This window comes from Phalaenopsis equestris, unplaced genomic scaffold (genome assembly GCF_001263595.1).
Source record: "Phalaenopsis equestris unplaced genomic scaffold, ASM126359v1 Scaffold000139, whole genome shotgun sequence".
NCBI lineage: Eukaryota > Viridiplantae > Streptophyta > Magnoliopsida > Asparagales > Orchidaceae > Phalaenopsis > Phalaenopsis equestris.
In genome coordinates, this window is record NW_018164581.1 from 188,796 (window position 1) to 204,740 (window position 15,945).

At 31.0% G+C, this 15,945-nt stretch overlaps 1 protein-coding gene across 2 annotated transcripts in view; it reads left to right on the plus strand.

Moving 5' to 3' along the window:
• Positions 1–580: 580 nt before the first annotated feature.
• Positions 581–15,945, plus strand: part of LOC110021685 (probable inactive purple acid phosphatase 1) — a 28,569-nt gene continuing 13,204 nt past the window's right edge. The window contains exons 1-8 of one of the 2 annotated variants that reach the window (XM_020720276.1): positions 581–691; positions 792–1,002; positions 1,117–1,204; positions 2,671–2,937; positions 3,019–3,127; positions 7,384–7,498; positions 8,121–8,253; positions 15,641–15,828. In XM_020720276.1, the coding sequence (XP_020575935.1) occupies positions 824–1,002; positions 1,117–1,204; positions 2,671–2,937; positions 3,019–3,127; positions 7,384–7,498; positions 8,121–8,253; positions 15,641–15,828 (1,079 nt within the window). In that variant the 5' untranslated portion in view covers positions 581–691; positions 792–823. Of the gene's footprint in view, positions 692–736; positions 1,003–1,116; positions 1,205–2,670; positions 2,938–3,018; positions 3,128–7,383; positions 7,499–8,120; positions 8,254–15,640; positions 15,829–15,945 lie in introns of those variants that run through there. The other variant, XM_020720277.1, reaches the window with a different exon arrangement.

The window sequence follows — 15,945 nt, forward strand, 5'->3', positions numbered from 1 at the left end:
CGCGAGCAGTAGAATCAGAACAAGTCAAGGGCAACAAAACAAAGGAAGAACATAACTAGGAAAGTGGAGCCAGTGTTAAGAAACTGTGTAATCCTCAAAACAATAAAATCCTCTGCAACTCCGTTAACGTGAATAATTTGTCGAATCACGTAAATCTGTATATCTTATATGATCCTCTTGTTTATGTTCTTCGTTTTATCATCAATTATCTTTCACAATGCAGCTCGAATAAAAGATAGAGGACATAAATTTCTTACTTAAAAGATCTATGTATGAATTAATTATTTATTATTGATCCATCAAATAACATGTGCTTTATAATACTACATATCTAAAACTTCTCATGCCTTCTAATCCTCTCCTCTCCTCTCACCTAAATTTGAGACAAGCCACGTGAAAAATATTCATCAATCATCTATTTATGTATAAATTATAATCAATATATTAATTTCAAAGCAATAAATGCATGCCAAACGATCCGCTTCTGAATCGACGTCATCAATGGACCGCTCAAAACACTTATGGCCGTTCAAATAACATAATGTTCAAGTCTCCATCTTCAATAACTCTTCTAATCCAAACAACATGTTAACGTAGAGAAATGAAACACCAAATTGATCCAACACGCTTTCCTCATTTCCCTTAAAACATCAAAAAGAGAACTCACCTTCTCCTCAACTTCGATGCCATGGCAAATCTCTGTGTCTTCTTCTTCTTTCCCCTGTTCTCTTCCTTATTATCATCAGTATCTGCTTCATTTTCTTCTTCTTGTTACTGTCCTATATCAGCAGGATCGAAAGATGAGTTTAAGAACCTCACGGCAATGAGGATTCATAATAGGAGGATTTTAGCAGATTGTATTGATCCAAATCCATATCTGTTTATTACTGCGAGCGCCAAAGGGCCATTGGCTGATGAGACTAATGTTACGGTGACGGTGGGTGGAGTGTTGTTCCCTGATGAATCAGATTGGATAGCCATGATTACGCCATCAAATGCAGAGTATTTATTTATATATATATATATATAGAAAGTGATATTTAATGATTTTGTTGATTATTTTATACTGATTAAAGTGTATTTTAATGTGTTTTTATGTTTAATTTTGACCTGCAGAATATCAAGTTGTCCTCTGAACAGTTTGTATTATGTACAAACCGGAGATATTAGCTGTCTTCCTCTTCTTTGCCACTATCCTGTCAAGGTGAAGTACGTAAATCCAATATGCTATTTTGGCTTGTTTAATTCACGGGGCATCTTATATTTACATATTTAAGAGCTAAATTTTACTTTTTTTACATTTATAATATGAAATATATCATTTTCTTACTTTTAAAATGTAAAATATTTTTTTATGTAAGGATAAAGTGTCATATATATATATATATATATATAGATATATATATCATATATATATATATGTATATATATAGGTGATAGATATATAAATACAGAGAAATTACATGGTATGCATGCAAATCTTCCTCAAGTTATTTATACAACTAATGTAAAAATTAGGTGATAGATATATAAATACGGAGAAATTACATGGTATGTATGGAAGTCTTCCTCAAGTTATTTATACAACTAATGTAAAAATTTTATGTAAAAATTTTCTTAAAATTTGTCATTCTATACTTGATTTTATGAAGGTATAAGCTCAGTTATATGTCATGATTTTTTTATTTTTATCATCATAAATATGACAAAAATGAACAATGCATTAACAGTACTAAAAAGAAATCTGTTTTACTTTTATACAATCAATCAAATGCAGATTGTGAGAAATTAAGAGAAAACTACCGCATTAATTATTTTTTTAGATAGTATTAAAAATAATTATATTTTAATGAAGATTGTTAAGAATTCAAAATGTTCACATTTTCAACAATAAATGCAATGACCAGAAACGTTTGTTGGCATGATTGTATCACATCGCACTCATTCTACTTGCTTTCGTCGGAAGCAAAATATTGGAGAATATTTCCAGGATATTCTTCACTTGAAAAGGTGCCATGGAAAAAGAAGGAAGCTCTCTTCTTTTCTATTTGGAGTGATGAAGACTCAAATAGAAAAATATTTACGTACGGAGTATGCATGTTCTTATGCGTGCGTAAAGAGGTTATTCGGGAGGCATTTGAGGGTTATGTCGGTGTTATTGGGGTTAATACCCTCAATAACCTGACAAAGCTTCCAAATAAAAAAAAATAAAAAAAAAAAGCGTGGATCTGTGAAATGTATTGTTAGGTTATTGAAGAGTATTAACTCCAATAACCTCTCAATAACCCCCAATAACGAAGTTATTAGAAAGTTTTTTGGGGCAGTACGCACGCAGAATTGTATGTGTACTCCGTACGTAAATAACGCTTCTCAAATAGGGGTATTAATCAACATATAAAATTTTGTACTCATAAAATATTTTTAGTAGTGTAATCACATTAATATTTATGTATATAACTAAACTAATGTATTTCTCTTTAAGAAAATACTAGTAATATGTCTGATGTAATATTAAAGTTTCACTTGTTATAAATAAATATTAAAATTTGAAGTATTAGTTAAATATATTCTTAAATATTAAAGTTTTGGCAGTTAAATTCATTGATTTGAAAATTTAATATTAAATCAACATATAACAAATAAATAAATCATAGGTGTTGTTATTAACAGGCCCAATATGTGAGCAGTGATCCTTCTTATCTGAACTGTGGAAAGAAGAAATGTGAAGTTTATGAAAATGATGAATGTCTGGTGCACAGTTGCAGCGCATCAATCACATTTCATGTTGTAAATTTCAGAACAGATATAGAGTTTGTATTCTTCTCCGGAGGCTTCGCCACTCCTTGCATTCTCAAGCGGTCGGATCCAATAAGTTTTGCTAATCCCAACCAGCCTTTGTATGGTCATCTCTCAAGCATTGACTCGACTGCAACAAAGGTATTTCTTCGTTGTTTTTTATGGAAAGTAATTTCTTATTTCTTGTTGATTAGTGTTTAGTTAATTTTTTATATATCATAGATGAGGGTAACATGGGTTAGTGGAGATGAGAACACTCAGGTAGTAGAATATGGACAAGGGAGATCATCAAGTTCTCGGGTGTCAACATTCAAACAGGATGATATGTGTAGTAAGTTGCCTTGCAAATAAACATTAATATTATTAAATTAATTCTATGATATTTTTGCTTTCTCTCTCGCTCTCTCTCGTTGGAGAAAACATTATATTAAGACTCCTCACGTAATTTGCGTATGAAGTCCAATAGTGGGGTGTCACATGTCAAGTGGGCCCACTTAACACGCGACGCCTCATCATTGGACTTCAGATATATGTAGAGTCCTGATCTAATATGTTTTCCTCTCGCTGACACATACACACACACTCCTCAGTTAAAAAAAAAAAAAATGCTATCTTGATATATCAATACGAAGCATAATATTGATCCAATGCATAAGAAAGCTTGCAAGGCATGTTAATCTTATAATCCGCATTTTACTAATTTGGATTGCATAAGTGTAACAAACCGTTTCTTATTTGATTAATATTTGGGTTTGTATTGCTTTATTTAATCTTTGTTGTGATTGCTAAATTTCTATTTCATCGGGCACTAAATTTTATGTAACATATGAATGTCAAAATACTAGAAAATGTCAAAATTAAATGTTAGTTATCATTTGTTATGTTCATGAATTCGTTCACCATTAGCATCTTTAGGTTGTGCAATTCCTTTCTTTCTAAGAAAATATCATATTAATTGTTCCCAATCACATGTTGACTCAAAGTCATTTTGCCTTCATATAATGCCATATTTATCAATAATGTCACATCTTATGCTAGTTCATCTTATCTCATCAATACGGCTAGAAAAGAGAGTTTAGCTTTAAAAATCATAACAAACTTCATTATTCATATACTTTTATTCCTAAAATCAATCGTGGTTTCATTATTGGTTGGCTATCACTCATTGTTGGATCTCCCTTGCCAAATTTGCCATCAAATATATGATTTCATTCTGTTTTATATGTAGAATACTCTCCCTAATTTCCAAATAATTGCAAGAATTAGTGATGAAATGTCCTTAAAATAGTACAACATTTGGGTAAAACTTCCGAGTTACACTTGGATCGTTCCAGAAAACTCAGTCCAAATCATCAAAAGTATGTTAAATCAATTGTAATATCAAAACTTCCCATTCAAGCTCCCAAAAAATAAAACTGGCTCGGGTCACAGTGTTTGTCATGCCTAGGGGTGTAAATGAATCGAACACGAACGAACAGAGCTTGTGTTCGTGTTCGGTTCGTTTGAAATTTAATTTGTTTAAAATTGTTGTTCGTGAAGTCACTGTTTGTATTCGTTTCTTAATGAACGAGCCGAACACGAGCCAAACACGAGTTGTTTGTAAACGACGAGCCAGTTTGACATCCCTAATATTAATATATAATATTATATTATTATCATTAATTTATTATATATATAATTATTTAAATTATTTTATATTTCGAACAATAACGATTCGAACACGAACGAAAGCATCATTGTTCGTGTTTGATTCGTTTAACTAATTGAACGAAAAAAATTTGTTCGCATTCGTCTCGTTTACTATAGAATGAATCGAATACGAACTTATTGACGAGTTGACTAATCGAACACGAACTGCTTGCGAACAATGAGCTTTTTTGACAGCCCTACTCATGCCTGGTCAGCTCCAAAGTCTTGTAGAAATTGCTTATATTTTATTAAATCTACAACTTAATCTTTTTTATTTGAACTGGTACTGGGTTATTATTTTTTTAGCATTAGTTATTCTTATTTTTTTTTTTTAAATCTATATTTTAAATTTTCTTGTTCACAAAAGTCATTCAATTTTATTTTTTTTAAATATATATTTTAAATTTTCTTGTTCACAAAAGTCATTCAATCCTTTCACACAAATAATATTAGGGATATTTACATACATAAAACCTAGTTCATATTAATGTGAGGCAGAAGATTCACGGCGGCACACAATCATGTAATTAAAGTGACAATTAGCGACACCAAAAATTTTTTCGTGAGCTGAAAAAAGAAAAAGACCACATAACCTAGCCCAGTTGAAACAATTCATTATGTAATGATGAGTACACAAACCCGCTATTTTCCCGAATTAGCGAAAATGAAATTACAGAGTTGATGTACAAAGGTATTTCAACAATAAGTCATAACATGCTACAAAGACCAAAGTCAATTGTTATGGAGACAATAGTTCATCGTTAATGTTGCAAATGATGGTTGTAATGTCAGCTTGTCGTGGAAACCATAATTGAAAGTCATTGTAGTAGTTGGTCATGTGAGTCATAGATTGTTACTCCAGAAGTGTCGGTTGACCACAAAGACTATTGTTGGTAGATGAAATAACATGCGTAGGTCATATAGATTGGAGTTGGGAGCTACATGAGCTGTGAGCTGCGAGGTCGTAGTTGATCACATGGCCATAGTGGGGAGCTGTAATAACGTACATAAGCTGCAGATGACATTTTTGGGTGCTACATGAATTGTGATAACGTTAGCATGCCACAAAAGTACTAGTTGGGAATTGCAAGAGCTGTGATAATATTTGTAAGCCAAAGATGCAAGAATTGTGAGCTAGATGAGTTTTCATAACGTCCATAAGACACATAGGTCAGAGTTAGGAGCAGCATGAGCTGTGATAACTTTTGCATGCCTAAGTGACCAGAGTTGGGAGCTGCATGAATTATGAATCACATAGATCGTAGTTGGTAACATAGCTCGTAGTGGTGGCTGCAAGGAAGAGTTTCAAGAGCCCAAAGAAAGTCACAATATCTTGAGTATGATGGTTGAAAGCAGTTGTTGCAGGTTGCATTGTTACACCGTCTTCGAAAAACAACATGGCATCATATGCGAAGGGAGAAATTACACTATATTTTGGGTGTGTTATTATGTCGCCTTCATGGTGCATCTTTACACTATCTTTGGGGCGTGTTGCAACACTGTAAGTGGGGTGCGCGTTGCACCATTTTTGGGGTGTTGTTACACCATCTTTGAGGCGTATTGTCACACTGTATGAAGTGTGCAATGTTGCACTATATGTGAGGCAAATCGTTGCATCATATTGTGGGTGCATTGTTACACCATATTTGATGTGCATTATTACACCTTCTTCGGGATATGTTGCTATTTAAGAAGCTTCATTATTCAACAAGGTCGGTCATTACTCTACATAGTGCTTCCTTACTTCACAATGTATGTCATGATCTCCTTTGTAAGGGGCTTCATTGCAACAAGCAGAGGGGTTGATGGCGATTGACGGAGATTGGCGAGCGGTGATAAACGGTGATCAACAGCTCTATAAGTAGGTGGCATTCATTGGATTTCCACTGTAGAACATTGGACATCAACTCCTTCTCCTCCAAGCTCTGATCTTCCTCTAGCTCCCACTCCAGGTCTCCGTTTCAAGAATGGAGTAGGACTTTTTTATAGAGTCTAAGAGCAGCCTTTCTGCGAATAGGAAATAAATAAAAACCACTTTATGGGATGTCCCAAAAAGATTCCCTCGATCGAACGACATTCTGTGGGCATTTGAGTGTCATAACAATATCAAAATTGAGTGATCTTAGGCTCGTTGGATTGGTCTTGTGCTATAACAATATTAAAATTGAGTGATTTTAGGCTCGTCAGATTTGAAATTTATTTGACATTCCAATTAAAAACCACCAAAAGCTTTTAAAAATAGTATAACAGCTTGATTTGGGACCAATCTGACTTGGATTGGATCAATTCTAGCTTCATTGAGTCCCTCTCGTCGAGCCGGTCAGTTTGACTATAAGTTTGTTGAAATTAAACGACTGGATAATTTTTAATTTAAATTTGAGTGTTTCTCAAACGACTGGATAATTTTTAATTTAAATTTGAGTGTTTCTCATTCGAAAATATTATGAGATTCGTGCCACGCTTTCAGATTCATGCAAGATGATAAAAGTTTTTTTCATGACGTATCAGATTACATATCTTAAGCATAAATTTACTTTATTTCTTTGTCAAAACACTCATGATAAATGATAAAAGTTTTTTTCATGATAAATGTTAATCACATTACATATCTTAAGCATAAATTTACTTTATTTCTTAATGTCAAAACACTCAGATTTTTCATATTAATATCAAAACACTCAGATTTTTCATATAATATAAAAAATATTGTTATTTTAACTTAAAAAAATAGAATACACATACATACATACATTCATATATATACATAGATACATATACATACATACATACATACATATATATATATATATATACATACTACATATATATATATATATGTCAAAATTTAAATGAAATTCTTTTTATATATATAAGAAATTTTATTTTTTGTTTAAATAGGTGGTATATTGCCTAGCCCAGCAAAGGATTTTGGATGGCACGAACCTGGATACATTCATACCGCTGTAATGAATGGGCTCCTACCCAATCAAACCTACTCATATAGATATGGAAGGTAACAATTTATATCTCTTTATTAAGTTTATTACTTTAATTAATCATGTTTTTGTGATATTTCCTAAACACGAGTTAATTAATTATTATAATTTTAAATCTAATGACGATTAGATGTATTTTAATGACCTTAGATTTATTTTAATTCAATTTTTCTTCATTATTAGAAAATTAAGTTAGATTATGTCGATAAGGAAAGTTTTAAGTTTATGAAAATATGAATGTAATGATTATTAATTTTATTTTAAAAATTTTAATATTCACTTAATTGCTATGAGAGATAAGATTTAGAATTTAAGATTAGTCTTCCACTTACTTTATATATAATGAATATTTGATTGAACTTTAGCTATTTAACTACGTATTTACATACCTAACACCTAAAACTTATGTTACATTTATACCACCCAAATTTTCACATCATATTAAAAATATCACTATGTTAACTTTTGAACAGTGAAATACAACTTCTCGTGCATAATTAAGATGACATATACATGTAAAAATTAATGTTCAAATATTAGATATGTAAATACATACAAATTAAGTGGTATGTACGTAAATCTTCCTTAAGATTTTGATAGTGTTAAAAATGAAAAAAAATGTAACATATATTTTCACAGCGATTTAGCTGGCTGGAGTGAGCAAATTAAATTCAAGACACCACCAGCTAGTGGGTCAAATGAACTAAAGTTTCTTGCTTATGGTGATATGGGCAAAGCACCACTTGATCCATCAATGGAACATTATATTCAGGTAATTTATATAGTTGTTTTCTATTATCTTAGGGTCTGTTTGGGGCAGCTGCAGCTTATTGAATAATCTGCTGATAAGTTAGGTACGATGGTTATTATAAATTTTTATTTTTTTTAAAAAATAAAATCACTGTCAAAAAGCTTCCACCGCATCTAGATATGTGCGGTGTGAAAACGCGCCAGCATTTTGAAAAAGCATAAACTACCAAAACGCAGTTTACCTAAACAAGTCAGGTGCGTTTTCAAAATGCATCTGCACCAAATAAGCTGCCCCGAACGGGCCCTTAATCTTTATGGAGAATTTTTTTTTAATTATTGAAAAGGTATTTGTATGATGTATAAAGTGATGCACAATATAAAGCATTTATTTATAAAATTATAAAACATGGACATAAAAATGAACATTCCAAGGAAATATTTTATAGAAATTTTTTTCTTTCTTCCTACCCCGTCCTAGTTTAATTAGTTTCTCGTTTCAACTAAGTGGTATTTGAGCGTGTCAGTTTCATTTCTACAAAGATGACGAACAATTGTATGATCTCCTTTCAAGTTTTGCTGGACAAGACAAGAGACTACGATAGTTAGAATAAAAAAATGAAGGCGCGCGCTTAATGTTTGAAAGGTTGAAACGAATAAGAATACGATGTGCCAAGCAATGAGTCATCACTATCTTTAATACAACGTGATAATTTGAGAGACTTAAGATAGAGAGGTAAGAAATCTCTCTTTCTCATTTATCAAGTTTTGGGTGATGATGGTTTTGAAAAGATCTCGAATGTGACTTCAGCTAAGTAAGCATGAGAAAACTTCAAGATAAGAGAGGAGAAAGTCAAATAGGTATGAATTCAAACATTGTAAACCAATTTGTCGGTTTGCATATGAAAGAATGTTAATGAGTTGATTTTTTGATATATTATCTAATGTCATTAACATTTTTAATTGACTAAAAAATGATAAAAAGCTAGAGAATAACAACCATTATTGAACAAAAAAAGAGAAATGAAAACTTCAACAATAATAAAAGCCAATATTAAAGAAGTTCTAAAACAAACATGAGGTCATGCTAATAAGCAAAGATAACTATGAATGATAAGAAAATTCGAAATGAGGATGTGGTAGAAGAAGTTCAAAATTGAGATATGATAAATCTTAAGGTAAGTATTACAACTATGGTAAGTTTGGGCATTATGTTAAAGAATGTAGAACATCCAACAAGAAGAAAAAAAAAAATCAACTATATGGAAGAAAAAAAAAAGATTATGACACTTTACTATAAGCATACAATCGTAATGAAAGAGATGAATATGAAGTATGATTTCTAAAAATCAGTGTAAATATTCCGTATGGGAAAATAAGCATGTTCATAGAGCTTGATGAATCAGGGGGGTTAAAATGTGTCTTTTGGGGATGACTTAAAAATGACTGAACTAGAGTGTGACCACTGATCCACTTTTAAGAAGTAAACCATACCTTTTTGACATGATCGTCAATAAATTTGACATAGTATTAGGAACCTCAATGGACTTAACTAGAGTGGGACCGCATACATTAATTCCAGTTTTTTTTAACTTCACCATTGATCTACTTTTAGAGAAAAAAAATTCTTCTACTTGCCATATATACAATCTTTACAGAAATCCAAATCTTCTAATTTCAAACCCTTAAGTTTATGCTTTGAAAGGAAAAACTTCAAACCTTTCTTACTCATATGACAAAGTCTACGATGCCACAGAACTGCATCCACCTTAAATTCAACCACATAAATGAAATCCAAAATGTCATTGATTAACTAAAGAGTGCCTTCGGTGTTACCGTGAGTCATCAACATTGCCTCCTTAGTCACCTTTCATAAGTCACTTATGAAAGTAGTCAGGAATCCTGATTTTTCCAGTTGGCTCGTAGAGATGAGATTTCTCTTCAGACTTGGAACATGTCTAACTTCAAAAAGATTCCAGACCCTTCCTTTTGACAACTTGATATTCACATCACTCTTTATTACAATATTGTAGATATTGTTTTCAGCCAAATGAATATTTCCTAGATCACTCTGAGTGTAATTTATAATATCTCTTTATTAGGGCATGCATGAAAAGAGGTATCAAAATCTACTATCCAAGTTTTAATACTAACTAGGGATAATACCAAGGAGTCACATTGTATTTCAAATGTGGAGGCATATGTAGAGATATTTCTTTATTGCCCTCCACTATCAGCTTTTCTTATAGCTTTACAGTCTTTCTTAAACTGCTCTTCCTTTCCAAAGTTTTAGTATTCTTCGCTACCATTTCCTCAACTTAACTTAAAATTTCCCTTATAACCTTAAATTTTTCTTGGTTTGTATTTCTATTCATATTTCCTTCTCTATTTTCAACATTCAACACATAGCTTGAAGATTCACTATTCGTTGGATTTCTATGAACTTCTCATTTAGTACCAACTCCACGATGTCGTAAAGTTCATCTTTATATTTCTAGAAAAGTTACCATCATGGTTAAACCATCCCAACAATCGATAATTAATATAATACCAACAATGACTAAAACTCGTTATCAAATTTGATCCCTACATAACAAAATTGACTTGTTATAGTGTTGAAACTATTCAGATGTTTTGAAGTGTCTTCCACCAACTTCAAGTTGAATAATTTTTTCACAAGAAGAATCTAATTTAAAGCAGGAAGTTTTTCATACATCCTTGTTAGTAGCACTATGATATGTATTATAGTTTTCTCATTTACTATATTGAATGAAATAGAAGAGGAAAGTGATAAATGAGTCAAACTTAGGGTTATTTGATCTAGCACCTCCCTTTCTTTTATAGTAATAGACTTAGTCTTCTCAAAGATACATTGTAGTAAAAAAATATCATTTTTTATGATAAGCACATTCACCACTTACATCCTTTATAATGCAAAGTTGGTCCAATTGAACTTCTCCGCTCTGTATCATACATTGTCGGCCATTACTTCTACTCGAATCAAACACTCTGCTATGATACCACTTATTGGGATGAAAATTTTATATACTTTAATTAGGGCTTCGATCAATTAGAAATCAAAATCACACCATAGAATAAAATTCCACTGATTTGAGATCTGGAACAAAAAAAAAAAGATCAAACAGAATCACAATAAAATAATTCCAGAAAAATAAACACCAGATTTAACGCAAAAAAATCTCAAGAAAGGGAAAAAATCATAGAGCCACACCACCAAGAAATTTCAAGCATGAAGAGCCACAAATGTGTAGTCTAATTCACTTAGATATGCTCTCTACAATGAATGGAACTTACAAATTCTTACTCTAAATTCTTTCAAGAGAAAAAGAATGTTGAAATCCTCCTCCTAGAATCTTTTCTCCTTCACGAGAACCCTTGTCAAAAGTATCACATGCGAGAGTGTACCTTCCTTCATAGCTCAAAATCATAAAGTTAAGGATCATAACCGGACCAACCACTCGATGGTGTGGTCATGTCGAGTGTAGGTGTAATTATTTTGCCTACTAGGACAAAACCTCTGCGATGTCGCTATGCTCATTGCAATGTAGTTACACCTCCCGACATAGCTAAGCCAATTTTGAGTGAGGCTATGACAAGCTAATGCATAGGAAATTTTGTGGCTATGAGTTGCTGGTTGTCGTGGGCTTCTTTGGTTTTGAGTGATTTTGGCTCCACAACATAACGTTAAACTTACGGAAACTATGTATAAACAATTCATGATATTCACACAAAAATAAATACTCCTTTTTAATATAAATTTGGTAACTTAATTACTATATTTTTTATCTTAAGAATAAAATTATTTTTTCTTAACATTAAAAATGATATTGCCAAGTTTCACAAAATTTGTTATAAAGTTGCTTATATGCCATGACATTTTCTAGTTAGATACCTAAATTTGGGAGGATTATAGTTACTTCTAAAAAATAAGATGGTGTGAGGACTACATTACATCAGGCACCTTGATCAATCATGTAAATTATGTCTCCTTAAGAAATATTTAAGAAAAAACATTTTAAGGGAATTAAGTTCAAGCTATTAAAAGTCACTTTATACAATACAAACATATGTTTAAAATTTAATAAAGTAAAGCTTACTAGGTAAGTGCATCAATTTTCTTCTTTTCATAAATGATTTTTTAATAAAAATTTTGGTATATTATTTGAAGCAAAAATTAGAGGGTGTATTGAACAACTTTAAAGTTGCAATCTATAGAAAAATAAAGTGAACTTAAGATCAAAGCTATGTATTTTTTATATGCCCAAATGTTTGTGAAGCACCACTAACCCCACAAGCATATGCGTTGTTTAAGTAATATATAGAGTGTTAGATTGTGTATCGATACCAAAAAGAATAGATTAATTATCCATATCAAGAAAAATCTCTAGTATATTGGTTTTGAGTCTAGCTTAAATTGTTCAAGTGGTTGGGGTCTTTCTAAAGTTTCTACTATTATTGTCACAAAAATTAAAAAACCAAAGGTTACTCTGTTAAAACTTTATGTGGTTTTCTATATATCTAGCAAATGAATCTTTGCTAAATTGGATCTCAATTATTCTTGTTTAACTTTGTGATTAAATTATGGTTGGAAACCTGAAACAAAACTCCGCTTTATCCCCTCTCGAGCATCTAAGAAGATTCAAAAATCAAATAGGTTTAGTTTCTTAAATCAAGTGATGGATTGGATCTTATAAATTATGGTTAAAGTATGTGATCAAAATATCGGTGAAAATCAAGAACAAAACTCCTCTTTAGCTCCTCCCGGAGTTCTAAGGAGGTTAAAAAATAAAACAGGTTTAGTCTTCTAAATCAAGTGATTATCTTAGGATCCTATAATTCCTTACACAATCAAACTAACCTAGAAGTAATATCCCTATTATCTCTAGTCAATGTTTGTAACTTAATTTGTTCCACTATGTCCCACACAAGTAGATCACAAAATAAAAGTCAATTAGTTTCAGAAGGTTTATCTACCATCTTTATGCAATTTTAATCGAATCACAATTATACATTAACATAGAATTCCTAAACTGCCAGTTCAAAGGCAAAAAAGAGATTCTAATCTCTACCCAAGCTTTGTATCATAAAAATTATCATTTTATTTAACAAAACACAGTAAATGCAAAAGTTAGAAGGAAATAAATTGATTAAGTATAATAATATTGTTGGATATTTCCTTAACAACACTAGTTGCAACTACTAAAAAAAAATAATAAAAATCTTCATAACTTTAATCAAGAATTCAAGTGAAAGAGTAACATGCATTAAGAGTTCGTCAGATTTTTGTTAGGTAACTGAAATCAAGGTAATTTTAAATTAAATTTTTCAATATGTTGAAAGCAATCCTATAAACTTTGAAGTAGTTATTGACAAAAAAAAAATTGAAATAATTGAAAAAATAACACATGAGAGCTAGCTTCACTTCTCGTAGATCATAATGCAATTGGTATAAAGTATGTGTAGAATGTAAAGAAGAATATTGCAAAAGAATAAGTTGAAAGGCACCAATAATGATTTGTGGCAAACGACATATGATGAAATATTTGCTCGTGCTCAATTAAAAAAATTTTGACTAATTATTTTTCAAAGCTAAAAATAAATGAAAAATATGTCAAAAAAATATAAAATCTATCATATTGAATGGAATCCTAGAAGAAGGGGTATCTATTCAACAACCATTAAGTTTCAATTTAAAAGGATATGAATCAATATTCTAAAGTTAAAAAAGGTTCTTTACAAGTTGAAGAAAGAACCAAGGACACATAATAATCGAATAGATAGTACTTAAAATAAGGCTTCATTAAATGTCTTTAGAAGCATTTTTTTGTATCTCGATGACTTAATTTTTAACAGAAATAATTCAAGCATTTTTATAGAAATCAAACAAGTAATAAGAAAGTGTTTTTAATGATTGATATAGGGCTCTTGCATGACATAATACATGGGAGTCAACCAATTGAAAAATGACATCTTCATCTCATAAAACGATATGCAAATTTAAAAAAAATATTTTAAAAAATAAGATGGATAATTATAGACCCATAAATACTCTTATAGAATGTGGAGTCAAGTAATCAAAATTTAATATGGGAGAAAGAATTAATCCAAGGCATTATAAGAATTTTGTTTGGCTTTTATGCAACATAACATACACAACCTTCATATTCTCTTTGTTGTTGGAATTTGGGTTATTAAGTTGAGGCTCCAATTGTGTCCCATTTCAGGTTGCTAAGAGAAACTTATGTAATATCAATAGTATAATTAATTTTGGCTTGCATTATTTACCATCTAAAAATTTTAAGCTTATAAGATATAGTGTAGTAATTGGATTGGAGACATCATGAATAATAGAAAATTGTACCACAAGCTTTATGTTCTTTGTCATAGGCACCGCTTTTACTTATAAATTAAAGAATCAATTGATTGTCATTGTTTCTACTTACAAAGTAGAGTATGTTGCTGCAACTTCATATATTTATTGTATAATTTGACATCAAAACTTATTCAAAGAATTAAGTTTACCAAAAGAAGGATTAACAAAGACTCGGATTGATATCAATTATGTAATATCCTTAGTCAAGAATCTAGTTTTTTATGATAGAAGCAAGCTTATTGATACACATTATCACTACAATGAATAAATTAGCATAAGAAAAGATTTACAAATTGAGTACTTGAATCCTCAAAACTAACTTGCAGCCATTTTCGCCAAGACACTGAAAAGTGGGGATTTATTTATAACATGATGTTCGCTTGGAGTTGCAAATCTAACTTTAAAAAAAGAATTTGAAATTAAACTTGATTTGTTCCATATGTAGTTGGGTTATAGTTGTCTAAAAATGAATCTATAATCAAGAATGATCTTTAGAAGATTCTAGACACATTCTAGAAGAGTTTTTAAGGGCTTCGAGAGATATAATTTAGAGGAATATTGAAAATACATAGTTTAAATAATTAATGATTTTTGTATAGGAAGCTAGGAGAGAATTCTAGAGAGTCCATAATAGCCATAAAATTCAATTTTATTGGCAAAATCCTAAATGACCGACAGAAGCATAAATAGAAGTGATGTTTTTGAGTTTGTATCAAATAAAAAATAACAAATAAAATTATCACGACTTTCAGAGAGATTGCTCTACCAACGGGCCACGGTACGAGCACTGTTATATATATACAGCTAAAACAAGCATCCTCATCTATGCTGAACAACAATTTTTCATCAGTAACAAAACAATCTTAAAAATATAGTCCCAACGTCCAGAGATCACAAAAAATGCAAAGTTTAGAGATAGTTTAGCAATGCCAAATAGTATTTTTTATATAAAATTTTCATTTAAAAAAAATGTTTTGAATAATATTAGTAAAAAAGTTCATGATGCAAATATGAATAGCCTGGTTCCGTATCTGTGGTCAAAGCTTTGGCAAATGAGGTTGCATCTGGCAATGTGGATTCAATTTTTCATATTGGAGATATAAGCTATGCTACTGGTTTCTTGGTCGAATGGGATTTCTTCCTCAGTTTTATTGCACCACTTGCATCCCATGTGGCTTACATGACAGCCATAGGCAACCATGAGAGGTTAGTAATTATTATTATTACTATTATTATTTCGTTTCTTCCTATTCTCTGCTTATTTCAAAGCATTAAAAGAAACTCTTATTTATAAGTCAAATATATATTTTCTTAATTAGTAAT